Genomic DNA, 17,483 nt, shown 5'->3' with positions numbered 1-17,483 from the left:
TATCAGCTACCCTTTACTCCGTGGTCCCGTCGGCTTTGGTTGATGGCTGCGGAGTAATATGGGAATTTATGATCATTAATTAGGTGTTTTATTGGAGTGTGTGATATTGAATGGCATAGGTGCCATAGGCTTTAAATGCTAGGGGACACGTGGCGTTAGTTGGTAGGCCTTGTTTCCAATTGTAAGGTTTAAATTTATCAACCATTGTGTTGGCTTTATTCTGTGCCAATTTGCTTGTAATTCAGTACTTAGAAACCCTGTATTTAGGTGGGATTCATGTAAGGGTAGTGTGTGAGAGAGTGTGAAAAAATGCTCAAGAATGTGTAGTGAAGCAGGGACTTGCGGTTGAATCTCGTGGGTGGCTTGCGGCTAGCAAGCCACCAGATGATGCACACGAGTGAAGCATGCTGAGAAGTTGAACAGTTATGCCAACTGGAGCACTATAGGACAAAATGTCTAGTCTAGTCATTCTATTTGCTCGCGGCTTGAACTCGTGACTCAGATAAGTCGCGAGGCCAAGCTACCAGCCAGCCCTGTTTGGGAAAATCTGACTCTTTGCATTCTTTTCTCACCCCAGTAAAAATACCTCTTATACCCACAAAATGTAGAGAGCTTCCAGAGAGAATTTTGAGAGAGAAACCCTAAAGAAAGACAAGATTGACTCATCCACAATCTTCATATAGAGACTCTTCAAATTCCTCTACTCTCTTCCTCTCCATTGTTACATCCTTAAGAGGTCCATTACCAAAACCTTTTCTCACCATACTCACATCTGTGAAAAGGCTGTTTGGTGCTTTAGGAAGCAGTTAGGAAGGGACCCATTTCATATTGGTTAATGCCATGGGCTATAGCGGAATCCGGTTAGCTAAAGAAGAAATAGGTTCGGCGCAACCTTGTTGGAGTAGGAGCTTAGAGGGCTTAGGTACATTGGGTAGATTAGGCTTGGAGGGTCTACTATTATCCATGTATCCCAACTACATTCTTTAGTGGATAATTGACCGCTTGGAGGGCGGCGGAAAGGTTTTACGCCGAGGACTTCAGTTTCCTCTTCGATAACATATCGCTGTGTTGTCCTTGTGTTTGCATCTCTCTTCCCTTAATCTTTGCCATTTAATTTCTGCTGTGGATGTGATTTTATTTGGTTTAGATTGTATTATCAATTCTGTTTTAGCTTATCTACATTTTTCGCACGTACATTGTTTGTTTATAAGCTTGAATTGGTAATTTGTATTTTGGGGGTCTAAACGTTCAAGGGTGTTTTTACACGTTTTTGAACTTTCAATTGGTATCAGAGCGGGTGCACTTGCAGTGGTTCAAACACCTTAGTACGATCCTAGACCCTGTTTGTTATGGGAAAGGTTATGCTGAATTGTGGTTTAAATGATTATGATAATGACTCTATGTGTATGTTTGAAGGATGTTCCAACTATGAACTCTTAGAGTTATTGAAAACCAAGAAACATGCCCGGATGTTTGTCCACATGTTGAAATATTTTGAAAATAAGAATCACATCTTACACAATAGTCTATGTGAGTCTAACTCCTTAATTAAGAGGTATGAAAGAAGAAATAGATTATTGTGTGAGAAGGTTGACAATTTGAAAAAGAAAATTCAATCTAACAAAAGCATGGAAAATGAAACTAAATTTCTGTTTGAGGGTCAAGAATGCTTATCTCATGCTTGCTTGTTTGTGCACACCTCATTGAAGGTATTTAATTCATGTTTATGGTATCTTGATAGCGGATGTTCTTGTCATATGATAGGGGATAAATCACTGTTCAAATCACTCAAAGAGAAGATTGGTGACTATGTGACATTTGGCGATAGAAGTCATGCTCAAGTTCTTGGCAAAGGAACTGTTAAGATACCTGGTTTACCTTTGTTGAAAGATGTCTTGTACATCAATGGGCTACAGGTGAATCTCTTAAGTATCACTCAAATATGTGATGAGGACTTCCTTGTTCAATTTTCAAGGAAGGGGTGCATAATCTTTGATAAAAAAGGGATTCAAGTCTTGGAGGGAAATAGGACTACCGATAATTGCTATGGAGTAGTTCCTACAGCATCCATCTCGTGCCGAAGTGCGCGTGTTGACATGTTGGAACTTTGGCATCACAGATTTGGGCATGCAAATTTTAAACAAGTAGCTAAAGGTTCTAAACTAGAAGCGGTTGAGGGACTTCCAAAGTTTGGAAAGGTGGAGAAGACTATTTGTGGTGCATGTCAATTGGGAAAGCAAACAAAGGCAAGTCATCATAAGGTGAATGTAATCACTACCATATGTTGTTTAGAGCTTCTTCATGTTGACCTAATGGGGCCTACAAGAACTGAGAGTCTAGGGGGAAAGAGGTACATTATGGTCATTGTTGATGATTTCTCAAGATACACTTGGGTTGAATTTCTTAGAGAAAAATCAGAAGCATGTGAAAAATTGGGAATTCTTTGTAAGAGATTACAAAACAAAAAAGGGGTTCCTATTGTCAAAATAAGAAGTGATCATGGCAAGGAGTTTGAGAATGCAAGATTTGAGTCTTTTTGTGAGAAGAATGGTATCAAAAAGGAATTTTCAGCCCCCAAAACTCCTCAACAAAATGGGGTGGTTGAGAGGAAGAATCGGGTGATTCAAGAAATGGCAAGAGTTATGCTTCTAAACAAGCAAATTCCTCAAAAGTTTTGGGGAGAAGCCGTGAACACCTCATGCCATATTGGTAACAGGATATTCTTCTGAGCGGGAACAAAGAAGACCACTTATGAAATTTGGAATGGAAAGAAGCCGAAAGTGAAGTACTTTCGAGTGTTTGGAAGCAAGTGCTACATTCTAAATGATCGGGAGAACCTTGGAAAATTTGATGCAAAAAGTGATGAAGGCATTTTCCTTGGGTACTCTACTACTAGCCGGGCATATAGAGTTTTTAACAAGAGAACCAAGACAATAATGGAGTCCATCAATGTAAAAATTAATGATGCCATAACAAAGGAAGAGATGGTTGATGATGGAGAAGGACCAAGCACTAATAAACCCATTGTTGATGCCAAAGCTCTAGATATAGAAGTTGAAGGACCTACACTGGAAAAGGAATCGACTCCCATGAATTCAAGAATGGAAACAAGATCTATGTCAAGAACATCAAGTCCTCTCACTCCTCCGGAAGTTCATCCTTCCATCTCCCAGAATGATGAAGTCTCCACATCAAAGAAGCCATCATCAAGAGTGGCTAAGAACCACCCGGATAGCAACATCATTGGGTCTTTAGATGAAGGTCTTCGCCTTAGAAAAGGAATATACTTCTGGCCAATTATGTAACATACCATTGTTATCTTGCCCAATTTGAACCAAAAAGGGTAGAAGAAGCTCTCCAAGATGAAAATTGGGTTGAGTCAATGCATGAAGAGCTGAATCAATTTGTGAGAAATGATGTATGGGAACTTGCTCCAAGACCTGAAAATGTTCATGTCATCGGCACCAAATAGATCTTCAAAAACAAGACAGATGAAGATGGAGAGATTATCCGGAATAAGTCTCGGTTAGTGGCTCAAGGATACTCTCAAGTAGAAGGAGTAGACTTTGATGAATCCTTCGCTCTTGTTGCAAGACTTGAGTCTATTCGCATTCTTATGTCAATTGCAAGTACTATGAACTTCAAAATCTATCAAATGGATGTAAAATGTGCTTTTTTAAACAGATACCTGAATGAAGAAGTGTTTGTGGAACAACCCAAAGGCTTTGAGGACCTCACTTCCCTGATCATGTGTTGAAATTGAAGAAAGCCTTGTATGGCTTGAAACAAGCTCCTAGAGCTTGGTATGATCGCCTTACCCATTACCTCCTGGATAGAGGGTTCAAAAGGGGGTATGCCGACCAGACCTTATTTGTCAAAATGATGAAGATTATCTTCTAGTGGCTCAAGTATATATTGATGACATAGTATTTGGAGCTACCATTGATGATTGAGCTATAGAATTCTCAAAGGAGATGAAGAAAGAATTTGAAATGAGCATGGTGGGGGAGCTTACATTTTTCTTGGGCCTTCAAGTGAAATAAAAGAAGGAAGGCATATTCATCTCACAAGAAAAGTATGCTAGAAATATTGTCAAGAAGTTTGGACTAGACTCCAAAAAGCATGCCTCCATTCCCATGAGTTCGTCCACAAAGCTGAATGTTGATTCTTTTGGAGTAGAAGTGAGTCCAACCTTGTATAGGAGTATCATTGGGAGTCTACTTTATCTTACAGCCAGTAGACCGGATATTGCATTTAGCGTGGGTGTTTGTGCTAGATATCAAGCTACCCCAAAGGAATCCCACCTAACTGCAGTGAAGTCAATCATACGATATATCAATGGAACTCCAGCTTATGGGTTATGGTATTCAAAGGACTCAAATGCTTGTCTTGTAGGTTATTCCGATGCTGACTGGGCTGGAAGTGTGGATGATCGAAAAAGTACTTCAAGAGGCTGCTTCTACCTTGGTAACAACCTTGTCTCTTGGATGAGCAAGAAACAAAACTTCGTGTCTCTCTCTACGGCTGAAGTTGAATACATAGCTGCTGGAAGTTGCTGCACTTAACTCTTTTGGATGAAGAAGCTACTTCATGACTATGGAATTCCTCAAGATACAATGTGTGTTTTCTGTGATAACACAAGTGCCATAAATCTCTCTAAGAACCCAGTTCAGCATTCAAAGTCAAAACACATAGAGATACGCTATCACTTCATCTGAGATTTGGTGGAAGAAAAAGTTGTGAGTCTTGAGTTCATACACACTGACAACCAAAAGGCAAACATCTTCACCAAACCTCTCGATGGTCCACAGTTTGAATCGCTCCGTAAGACCATTGGTGTTGGTACAATTCCTTGACACTTTTGTGTGTTGTGTGTTCTTCCTCTCTAATACTTCTTTGTTGAACACACACTCTTTTGTTGAGCATGCTCTGTCTTTTTGTTATTTGCTTTAAATTTTTTATATCGTTTTTGTGTCAAAAATCCAAAAACTCATAAAAAGTAGAAAATCCTAAAAGTTTGATCATCTTTGTTGGGATTTGTCTCAAAACATGTTTTGCCTTGTACCTTTATGCTAATGGCCTTGTGCATCTACGAGCATAGCTTGTTCTCTATGCACTAATTTCAGTGTGGGAGAAATCTTGACATCTATGTGACTGTTGTAAATAGATCTTCAAACTTGTCATGAATGATTAAGTGAATGGTTTTGTCGATCTTGAGACATGCATAGACTTGTGCCTATATATCTTCCTACTCTTTTGTTTATTGTTTTTGCTTAAAAGAGCTCACCAAATGTAAATCTTCAAATGAAAAGAGATATTGAGCTGCAAAAGCTTGTCGCACATACTAGTATTTGACTAGGAAAAAGGGAAAGCGACCTTTATAAAGTGTACAATGCCCAAAAAGCCAAAGGCTACCTCACAAATTGAAATATCAAAGTTTCTGGCATCCATCTCACTATGAGATGTCCTGATTTAAAAAGATCTCATGATATGATGTATATGGAGCCAAATGAAAAGCTTCATTTTCACGCTATTCAGTGTTGTGGGAGGTCATATATGCATATTTCTATAATTGAGATGGGTCACATTATCTAGTACTTATTGTGTATGCCTTGGTTGAATTGATCATTGAAGCTTCACATTAGACTAAGGACTATCTCATTTTTGAATTCCCCACACATCACACAAGCGTATGATCAATGAATGTCATGTTCATTTGTGTGATTGTACTTGATTAAATGTTTTTTCACATGCTCAATCAAAGTTGTTCAAACACAAAACGATTTTTGAGTGTTTTAAATTGTTTTTGGAAAGTATTTTTGTTCTTTCAAAACTGTCAACAATTTTCAAAAACAGTGTTGCCCTGTTTTGGCGACTCAGTCGTGGGTTGATCCAGTCGCATGCCCCAGTCGCGAGCTCATACAGAGATTTTTTGCTACTCCCTGGTGGGTAAATGTCCCAGTCACGAAAAATACTTAGAATATTTTTCAAAAAGTTTGGGTCTTTAGGTTTTTCGCGGCTCAAAGTGGTGACTTGTTCGCGGGTGGAAGGTCTAGTTGCGAGGGGTACACAGAGATTTTCGTGGCTTTCGTCGTGACTTCCTCGCGGGTAGAACTTCCAGTCGCGAAAAACACTTAAACAAATTTTCTTCAGAATTCTGTTTTAAGTGGTCTGGCTACTCAAACTGGCAACTTGCGCGTGACTTGACTCAGTCGCGAAAAACGCGTATTTTGCACAATGAAGTATTTTCCCAAAAATGGTTTCAACAGCTCTTCATTTTCCATTGCATTTTGTGTTTTTGTGTCTTCATGCCTCTCAAAATCACTCTGTTCTCACACAAAATCCACATATTCTTCCTTCTTTGATCACCAATCTTCAAGAATAGGTATGGTTTCCATTTCTGTCTCATTGTATATTACTTTTCTTGACCAAGTTTTCTTGGATTGGGTTTTCTTGTGAATTTTAGTATTGTCTTTGATTGCATATGGGTATTTGTTGATTCGATTCGTTTATCATATGGGTTGTGTTGTTTTTGCATTGTTTCTCTCTGGCTTTGAATGTACATTTTCCTGTAGTTCTCATACACTCTGTAACATGATGGCGACCCTAACAGCATCAAAAAACATAGAACATAAACATAAATTCCATAAAATATCCAAAACACAGCATCAGAAAACATAGAACATAAACATAAATTTAAATTAAGTAAACTGAGTTAAACTGAGTTTCTGACGAGCTCCCCCTCAAATTTACACTCCCCTTCAAGAGCTGCCCTCTTCTTCCCAAAATTCTCCCCCTTTTTGATCGGAATGGCCAAAGGGTTACTGCTGAGAGGAGAAGCTATCAAGTTTTGCTGAGAGGATGTTCATCTAATCTTAAAGTGCAATCAGCCTGTCAAATTGATCGGTCTGGACATCTCTGAGCCTATCAATCCTCTCTAAGATAATTTGGAATGAATCTGGAGGTACAACTGATGAAGATGAAGCTCTGCTCCTTTTACCACGGCCTCTTGAGCTTGAAGCCTGACCTACAGCGTCTGTCTCAGTGTCCATGGGTTCACCTTCAGCTTGTTCACCTTCCTCTTCATCACCTGGGAGACGAATTTGAATCCTTGTGATGGTCAGTTTGTTGATGGCTGAGGGTACAGACATCAGACTAATATCTTGAGAGATGGGAACATCTTTCAGCCTGAAAATCCTCATAAGAAGACTTGGAAAAATTAGCTTGGCCCTAGATGTTGTTCTAGTCTCATCCACAATGGTGTCAAATATGTGAGAGCTAATGTCTATGAATGTGTTTTCTTTGAGCTCCATGAGAAATATAGCTCTGGCATTATTGATTGTAGTCAACTTCTTAACTGGGTACAAATTGAACATCATGATAGTGGTTAGACACCTCATGTTAGCAGGAAAGGCAGTAGTGTTGAGGCATCTTCCCTCTTGTGATCCACCAATGCGAGATTGGACGGTCTCTATGGATAGCATCCTGTCCTTGAAGTTGGTGAAATCATGGTCCTCTAATTCTTCAAGACCCAGCACCTCATCTATATCTCCTACTACTATCATGAATTCCTTTTCTCTTATCCAACAATTCAACTCATCTTCTTGCAAAATAACATTGGCATAAAATTCTCTGATAAGAGGCTCACATACCATAGGTAGGTCACTCAATAACTTTTCCCATCCTCTGCCCTCAAAGCACTTTGGAATGAAGGTGTCCTTTAAATCCACCAAATCCACAAATCTTTCCTGAATGATGGGAGCCTTTACGAAGAAGTCTCTGTATCTCTCAAAGAGTTGAGTTGATCTAAACCTGGTGTTGTCCATTTTCAGTTTTTTATCACCCTTCTTGGCTGTAGTTTTCTTCTTGGTAGGTGACATCTGCAAACATAGCAGAAAAAAGCCACAAAACACAACACAATAGATAGAAACGCAACCATTAGACACATGGTTAGTATAACAGCAAAGAGTATACAAAAAAAAAAAAACTCAGTTCCTATCAATAGAACCACAGCGGAGCACATCGATAGTGGTCACAAATACACAAAATAAGAACACTAGAAGATTCAAACCCAGGCATAGACCACAACTTGGAATAAGCACATGTGTTGAAACAGTGTGTACCACATTAAGACACATAGCAGATAGAAACCACAGGGCAGAAGAAGAACACAAGATAAAAATAAATAAATAAACTATAACCAAACAATCAGAAAGCAATCGAATTAAACCAACCCTACTCACACATAGAGAAACCCATTACAGACCTAAAAAAAAAATGACAATACGGCATAGCATGATGGGAATGGGATGCATAAAAAATAATATAAACAAACTCAATTAAAGAGACTAGAATAAGATAACATCCATGCCGAGCATCATAACAACAAGATCAACCAAACCCAAACCCCAAAACTAGACACTCAAGAACATAACCCAACACCGAAACACCAAAAGACACAAATCTTAGCAACACCACATAAAACCAAGAAAATAGGGCTATAGACATGAAATACTTAAGGAAAAGAAGAAAACCCATACCTTTTTCTCGAGGATTGAGGTTGAGATGATGAAGAACAATGGTGGTTTATGGGACAAACACGATGAGTTTGAGAGAGGTGTAAATGAAAAGACAATGAACAGTCACAAAAGTTCGAGGGAAAACTAAAAAAAAAAACTTTCAAAAACTGAATATAAAACGCAAAATATGCGTTTTTCGCGACTTAGTCAAGTCGCATGCAAGTCGCCAGTCTGAGTCGCCAGACCACTTAAAACAGAATTCTGAAGAAATTTTTTTAAGTGTTTTCGCGACTGGAAGTTATACCCGCGAGGTAAGCCGCGAAAATTTCTGTGTACCCTCGCGACTAGACCTTCCACCCGCGAATAAGTCGCCACATTGAGCCGCAAAAAGCATTAAGACCCAAACTTTTTGAAAAATATTCTAAGTATTTTTCACGACTGGGACTTTTACCCGCCAAGGAGCCGTAAAAAATCTCTGTATGAGCTCGTGACTGGGGCATGTGATTGGATCAACCCGCGACTGAGTCGCCAAAACAAGGCAACATTGTTTTTGAAAATTTTTGACATTTTTGAAAGAACAAAAATACTTTCCAAAAACAATTTAAAACACTCAAAAATCTTTTTGTTTTTGAACAACTTTGATTGAGCATGTGAAAACACATTTAATCAAGTACAATCACACAAATGAACATGACATTCATTGATCATAGGCTTGTGTGATGCGTGTGGAAATCAAAAATGAGATAGTCCTTAGTCTAATGTGAAGCTTCAATGATCAATTCAACCAAGGCATACACAATAAGCACTAGATAATGTGACCCATCTCAATTATAGAAATATGCATATATGACCTCCCACAAAACATGATAGCAAAAGAACGAAGCTTTTCATTTGGCTCCATATACATCATATCATTTGAATTTTTTGAATCAGTAGATCTCATTTGGAGATTGATGCCAGAAATTTTGATACTTCAATTGATGATAGAGCCTTTGGCCTTTTTGAGCATCATACAATTTTCATAAAGGTCGCTTTCTCTTTTTCCTAATCAAATACTAGTACGTGCGACAGGCTTTTGCAGCTCAATATCTCTTTTTCATTTGGAGATTTACATTTGGTAAGCTCTTATAAGCAAAAAACAAAAATAAAAGAGTGGGAAGATATATAGGCACAAGTCTATGCATGTCTCAAGATCGACAAAACCATTCACTAATCATTCATGACAAGTTTGAAGATCTATTTACAACAGTCACATAAATGTCAAGATTTCTCCCACAATGAAATTAGTGCATAGAGAACAAGCTATGCTCATAGATGCACAAGGCCATTAGTACAAAGGTACAAGGCAAAACATGTTTTGAGACAAAACTCAAACAAAGACGATCAAACTTTTAGAATTTTCTACTTTTTATGTGTTTTTGGATTTTTGACACAAAAAAATGAAAAGATTGATCAAGAAAATGATGTAAAAACATTTAAAGCGAAAATAGACAAACCACCAAGAATCATACAAACAAACATATTCACATGACATAGGAAGAATTAATGCATGGACATGTTGTAATGCTTATGCATGAGAACCCTTTTTCACCCACACATCACGTGCATTTGGGGTGATATCCCTATAGGATTGGGTACGAGAGTTAGGACTTTCAAACCTTCTTGTGAAGCTTTCCAAGCAGTTGGTGAATGCGCCAATCATCTTCATCACATCTATCATTCCAGGATCACCATTTCGACCTCTTAATGTTTCAACGACCCAAATTCTCTTGTCATTTCTTGGTCCTATTAACCTTTGATCACTAGCATTCCTCAATGCTCTCAGCTTATGACAATTTGGTCGGGTGTGCCCTTGAAGTCTGTAGTGATGACATACATGGTTCGTTTTAGGACCTCTTTGCGATCGTGGAAGGGATTTTGCTTTGACTTCAAATCTGAACACAGATTGATTATGGGACTTGTTCAACACCCGCTGGTCAGCCACATTCTTCTTCTTCTCAACCTTTGCTTTCTCCACAGTAGGGGCAACTACAGCCGATTCTTTGGCCTTCACAAACTTCACTTCTTTGGAGGCATTGATAGTTGTGCTACTTTCTCTAGTGTATCCTAATCCGGTTTTGTCAAAAAAAGTCTTTTGAGAAGAAAGGACATCATCGAGCTTCATTGTGGATATGCGCTCTATTTTGGCATTTGCTTGAACCACCTCAAGCTCAAGGAATCTTACTTTGGTGTAAGCTTCGATTAGTTTGCCATTTAGCGTCTCAATCTCACACTTAGCCTCTTTGTATCTCACTAAGAGACTACGATAGTCCTCCTCTACTCTGCTCTCTTCATCTTCTTTACAGCCACCTTGGCCACCCTTGCATACTCTCCCGACTTCTCAAGGAGTGAATTGTAGTTCTCTCAAAGACCAGCTGTATCTTCATCTTCTTCAGCATCCGATTCTTCTACAATACCCATGGATTCCTCATCACTATGCTCCCCAAGCTCTTGCACAAGAAAATTCAAGTCCTCCAAAGACTTAGCATGAGCGATAGTCATGAACGCTGAGAAATTCCCTTCTTCATCACAGCTATCCTCCGAATCAGAGATGGAAGAATTTGAGTCACTAAGAGTGGTGGCATAAGCCTTCCCTTTCGATCTCAAATAATTAGGACATTCCTTTTTGAAATGGCCATGCCCATTACATTCAAAACAAGTGACTCCTTGAGTAGATTGGGACTCCTTCCCGTCTCTCTTCTTGAAGTTCTTTTTCTCCTTTCTGAAACTTGTGAATTTCCCTTTGTCACCAAACTTCCCACTGTTCTTGAACTTCAAGAATTTTTGAAAATTCTTTGCAAGGTAAGCTACATCCTTTTCGACTACATCCTCATCCGATGAGTCGTGTGCTTCTACTCTTTCATTTATCATCTTAAGAGCAAGTGATTTGCTCTTTCTTTGATTTGGCAACGACAACTCATATGTTTGGAGAGAGCCAATCAACTCTTGAACTTTGATTTTATCAAGATCCGTACTCTCCTCAATTGTAGTCACCTTTGCTCGAAAGCTCTCTGGCAGTAAACGAAGAATTTTTCGTACAACTTTTGAGTCCTCCGTTTTCTCTCCCAAGTTAAACTTGCCGATGACCACTTCATTCAGCTTACTATAGAATGAGTCAAAGGACTCAAATCAAGTGGTCAGCATCTGTAACTTGGTGTCCTTAACTTTCTTCGTTCCCTCGTATGTGGTCTCCAATATCTGCCATGCCTCCTTGGCAATGGTTATGTGAGATAGCTTGTGGAACTCATCTAGAGATACACCACAAAAAATAGCGTTAAGTGCTTTGCTGTTTGCATTAGACACTGCGAGGGCTGCCTTATCCCATGTGGATTTGGCTGCCTCCGGTCTAGTCCAGCCAACATCAACAGCATCCCAAATAGATTCATCTATTGAACATAGGAACGCTCTCATTCGTACCTTCCAAAAGGGATAATTACTACCATCAAAATAAGGTGGAGCATTCAAAGATTGAGACCTGTCCATCTCAATATGGGGTCAAGGATCGCACTAAAGTGTTTAAACCACAACTAGTGCACCCGCTCTGATACCAATTGAAAATTCAAAAACGTGTAAAAACACCCTTGAACGTTTAGACCCCCAAAATACAAATTACCAATTCAACCTTATAAACAAACAATGTACGTGCGAAAGATGTAGCTAAGCTAAAACAGAATTGATAACACAATCTAAACCAAATAAAATCACATCCACAACAGAAATTAAATGGCAAAGATTAAGGGAAAAGAGATGCAAACAAAAGGGCAACACAGCGATGTGTTATTGAAGAGGAAATCGAAATCGTCAGCGTAAAACCTCTTCGCCGCCCTCTAAGCGGTTAATAATTCACTAAAGAATGTAGTTGGGATACATGGACAATAGAAGACCCTCCAAGCCTAATCTACCCAATGTACCTAAGCCCTTCAAGCTCCTACTCCAACGAGGTTGCGCCGAACCTATTTCTTTTTTAGCTTATCAGATTCCATTATAGCCCATAGCATCAACCAATATGAAATTGGTCCATTCCTAACTGCTTCCCAAAGCACTATACAGCCTTCTCACAGATGTGGGTATGGTGAGAAAAGGTTTTGGTAATGGACCTCTCAAGGATGTAATAATGGAGAGGAAGAGAGTAGAGGAATTGGAAGAGTCTCTATATGAAGATTATGGATGAGTCAATCTTGTTTGTCCCACAAACAACCATTGTTCTTCATCATCTCAACCTCAATCCTCGAGAAAAAGGTATGGGTTTTCTTCTTTTCCCTAAGTATTTCATGTCTATAGCCCTATTTTCTTGGTTTTATGTGGTGTTGCTAAGATTTGTGTCTTTTGGTGTTTCGGTGTTGGGTTATGTTCTTGAGTGTCTAGTTTTGGGGTTTGGGTTTGGTTGATCTTGTTGTTATGATGCTTAGTATGGATGTTATCATATTCTAGTCTCTTTAATTGAGTTTGTTTATATTATTTTTTATGCATCCCATTCCTATCATGCTATGCCGTATTGTCATTTTTTTTAGGGTCTGTAATGGGTTTCTCTATGTGCGAGTAGGGTTGGTTTAATCCGATTGCTTTCTAATTGTTTGGGTTATAGTTTATTTATTTATTTTTATCTTGTGTTCTTCTTCTGCCCTGTGGTTTCTGTCTGCCATGTGTCTTAATTTGGTACACACTGTTTCAACACATGTGCTTATTCCAAGTTGTGGTCTATGCCAGGGTTTGAATCTTATAGTGTTCTTGTTTTGTGTATTTGTGACCACTATCAATGTGCTCTGCTATGGTTCTATTGATAGGAACTGAGTTTTTTTTTTTTTTTTTTTTTATTTTTTTTTTTTATACTCTTTACTGTTATACTAACCATGTGTCTAATGGTTGCTTTTATATCTATTGTGTTGTGTTTTGTGGCTTTTTTTTGCTATGTTTGCAGATGTCACCTACCAAGAAGAAAACTTTAGCCAAGAAGGGTGATAAAAAACTAAAAATGGACAACACCAGGTTTAGATCAACTCAACACTTTGAGAGATACAGAGACTTCTTCGTAAAGGCTCCCACCATTCAGGAAAGATTTGTGGATTTGGTGGATTTGAAGGACACCTTCATTCCAAAGTGCTTTGAGGGCAGAGGATGGAAAAAGTTACTGAGTGACCTACCTAAGGTATGTGAGTCTCTTATCAGAGAATTTTATGTCAATGCTGTTCTGCAAGAATATGAGTTGAATTGTTGGATAACAGAAAAGGAATTCGCGATAGTAGTAGGAGATATAGATGAGGTGTTAGGTCTTGAAGAATTAGAGGACCATGATTTCACCAACTTCAAGGACAGGATGCTATCCATAGAGACCGTTCAATCTCGCATTGGTGGATCACGAGAGGGAAGATGCCTAAACACTACTGCCTTTCCTGCTGACATGAGGTGTCTAACCACTATCATGATGTTCAATTTGTGCCCAATTAAGAAGCTGACTACAATCAATAATGCAAGAGCTATATTTCTCATGGAGCTCAAAGAAACACCTTCATAGACATTAGCTCTCACATATTTGACACCATTGTGGATGAGACTAGAACAACATCTAGGGCCAAGCTAATTTTTCCAAGTCTTCCTATGAGGATTTTCAGACTGAAAGATGTTCCCATCTCTCAAGATATCAGTCCGATGTATGTACCCTCAGCCATCAACAAACTGACCATCACAAGGATTCAAGTTTATCTCCCAAGTGATGAAGAGGAAGGTGAACAAGCTGAAGGTCAACCCATGGACACTAAGACAGAGGTTGTAGGTCAGGCTTCAAGCTCAAAAGGTCGTGGCAAAAGGAGCAGAGCTTCATCTTTATCAGCTATACCTCCAAATGCATTCCAGATTATCTTAGTGAGGATTGATAGGCTCAGAGATGTCCAGACTGATCAATCTGACAGTTTGACTACACTTCAAGATCAGATGAACATCCTCTCAGCAAAACTTGATAGCTTCTCCTCTCAGCAGTAACCCTTTAGCCATTCTAGTCAAAAAGGGGGAGAATTTTTGGAAGAAGAGGGCAGCTCTTGAGGGTGAGCTCATCAGAAACTCAGTTTAACTCAGTTTACTTAGTTTAAATTTATGTTTATGTTCTATGTTTTCTGATGCTGTGTTTTGGATATTTTATGGAATTTGTGTTTATGTTCTATGTTTTCTGATGCTGTGTTTTGGATATTTTATGGATTTGCCAAATTCGTTAAACTCAAGGATCTTATTTATTTAAGTTGTTTTCCAATGCTTTATACTTGTACCCATGTTGCTTTTGTAAGCTTTTAGGGTTTATTCTGTAGGCTTTTAGGGTTTATTCTGTAGGCTTTTATGGTTTGTACCATGCTTAGGCAGCCTTTATGCTTTTGTATCTTTGCTTTGTAGCTTTTGTACTTATTGATTTTCTATGCACTGCTTTAAGTACATCACTCTTGTGCCCTAGTAGGATCTTATTCCTAGATGCATATACTTCTTATATTGTGCATTAGTTGAGTGTTGGACATGCAAATGATTTTTTTGCATTTAAGCTTAATAGCTTGCATGTCCGGATGTTCATTCCAAGTGTGAATGAGCATTGTGGTCACTATTTTATAGTGATTGAGTGTATGGTCAAGCTTTGGTTTATTACTTTACAACATTGTGCTTGATCGAATTGTGCTTGTCTCATATGCATTACAAGTTTTTCTGCATGCAATGATCATATTATGTTATTGTGTTTCAGGAGACACTTGTTCTTATGATTCAAGAGCTTCACGGATTCTAGAGTTTGGTGTGAGTAAGTTTTGTTCAACTGTTCCTAACTCACATGTTAAGTCTAGAGTTTGTTTTAGGGTTTTTTCACGGAATAGCCAAAGGGGGAGATTGTAAGGTTGAAATTTATCAACCATTGTGTTGGCTTTATTCTGTGTCAATTTGCTTGTAATTCAGCACTTAGAAACCCTGTATTTAGGTGAGATTCATGTAAGGGTAGTGTGTGAGAAAGTGTGAAGAAATGCTCAAGAATATACAGTGAAGCAGGGACTCGTGGTTGGATCTCACAGGTGGCTCGCGACTAGCAAGCCACCAAATGATGCACATGAGTGAAGCATGCTAAGAAGTTGAATAGTCACGCCAGCTAGAGCACTACAGGACAAAATGTCTAGTCTGGCCATTCTGTTTGCTCGAGGCTTGAACTCGTGACTCAGTTAATTCGCAAGGTCAAGCCGCTAGCCAGCCCTATTTGGGAAAATCTGACTCTTCGCATTCCTTTCTCACCCCTGTATAAATACCCCTTATACCCACGAAATGTAAAAAGCTTCCAAAGAGAATTTTAAGTGAGAAACCCTAGAGAAAAACAAGATTGACTTATCCACAATCTTCATATAGAGACTCTTCAAATTCCTCTACTTTCTTCCTCTCCATTGTTACATCCTCAAGAGGTCCATTACCAAAACCTTTTCTCACCATACCCACATCTGTGAGAAGGCTGTTTGGTGCTTTGGGAAGCAGTTAGGAAGGGACCAATTTCATATTGGTTGATGCTATGGGCTATAGCGGAATCCAGTAAGCTAAAGAAGAAAGAGGTTTAACACAACCTCGTTGAAGTAGGAGCTTGGAGGGCTTAGGTACACTGGGTAGATTAGGCTTGAAGGGTCTTCTGTTGTCCATGTATCCCAACTATATTCTTTAGTGGATTATTGACCACTTGGAGGGCGGCGGAGAGGTTTTACGCCAAGGACTTCGGTTTCCTCTTCGATAACACATCGTTGTGTTGTCCTTGTGTTTGCATCTCTCTTCCCTTAATCTTTGCCATTTAATTTCTGCTGTGGATGTGATTTTATTTGGTTTAGATTTTGTTATCAATTCTGTTTTAGCTTATCTACATTTTTCGCACATACATTGTTTGTTTATAAACTTGAATTGGTAATTTGTATTTTGGGGGTCTAAACGTTCAAGGGTGTTTTTACACATTTTTAAACTTTCACCAATCATAGGCGTCGCTTCATATAATGTGCCCCCTGGCTTTATAAATAGTTTCTTTCCTCTTTTATTTCTTTACTTCTTCTTGAAAGCTTTGTGAGACCTAGAGCTATCGCGTTGTCAATCCTACTGTTTGTCATTTTAGAACCGCCATCTTTCGAGGAGCATCATCTAGATACTTTGTCTGTTATCTTGGTAAGCTCCCTTCTCTTCTGAACTTTTACTTTTACTTTTCATGACCCGTCATCTTTTTATGTTTTGAGACCCGCCAAGATAGGCTATTAGAAAAACCTCTGTCGCTTGAAGGTGGATAGATGTCAGATAAAGAAGTGACGAGTGAGCTATCGTCGTTAGTCCGTGAGGGTGTGGGCTACGATGAGATCTATCCGTCAAGGTGCGATCCCGAGGAAGATTTCCCTTGGTCCCCAGAAAGGGAACCGTCTACCAACTCTCTTAGTGACGGAGAGGAAAATGAGGAGGAAGACGATGAGGGAGATGTGGAGGGAGAGTATGAGGAGGGAGAGGAAGAGGAAGATGAAGAAGCCAGGGCAGATGAGGATGAAGTAGATAGGGAGGATGAGGAAGACGGAGGGAATCAATTTGAGGGAGGTGAGTCAGTAGGAGAGGATGGGGGTGGTCATCCCTTTATTCTCCCTGCAATATGGATGGTCAATGACTTCCTTCCGATGATGACCACTAAAGTGTTTAACACCCTTCGAGATCGCTACCAAATCCTTGATCATATCCCTATTCGTCTACCCAAAAAACTTGAAAAGTGCTACCTTGGGAAGACCGCGGACGTGGGCATGTTTGATGTTATGTTCGTAGCGGGGTTAAGACTACCATTAATGTACTTACACTGTCAGCTGGCCAATTACTTGGGTCTGTCCATCAACCAAGTTACTCCCAACGCTTGGAGAATTTTCATTGGGGCTGAGGTGATCTGGGGTCAGCTTAGTGGGAGGAACCGTC

The 17,483-nt window shown here is 39.2% G+C and overlaps 1 protein-coding gene across 1 annotated transcript; it reads left to right on the top strand.

Annotated features, from left to right (window-relative positions):
• The first annotated feature begins 4,136 nt into the window (after nt 1-4,136).
• On the top strand, nt 4,137-4,565 carry LOC142628416 (secreted RxLR effector protein 161-like). Its single transcript, XM_075802522.1, has one exon. It carries the CDS (start codon nt 4,137-4,139, stop codon nt 4,563-4,565), a length of 429 nt encoding a protein of 142 aa, XP_075658637.1.
• The last annotated feature ends 12,918 nt before the right edge of the window (nt 4,566-17,483 follow it).

The sequence above is a fragment of the Castanea sativa genome, chromosome 3, assembly GCF_040712315.1.
Source record: "Castanea sativa cultivar Marrone di Chiusa Pesio chromosome 3, ASM4071231v1".
NCBI lineage: Eukaryota > Viridiplantae > Streptophyta > Magnoliopsida > Fagales > Fagaceae > Castanea > Castanea sativa.
Note: the sequence above shows the minus strand (reverse complement) of the source record. Positions and strands in the feature narration are given on the sequence as shown.

Excerpts from the sequence above, each read along its gene's own strand:
- LOC142628416 (XM_075802522.1), top strand. The coding sequence starts at position 4,137 with ATGAGTTCGTCCACAAAGCTGAATGTTGATTCTTTTGGAGTAGAAGTG.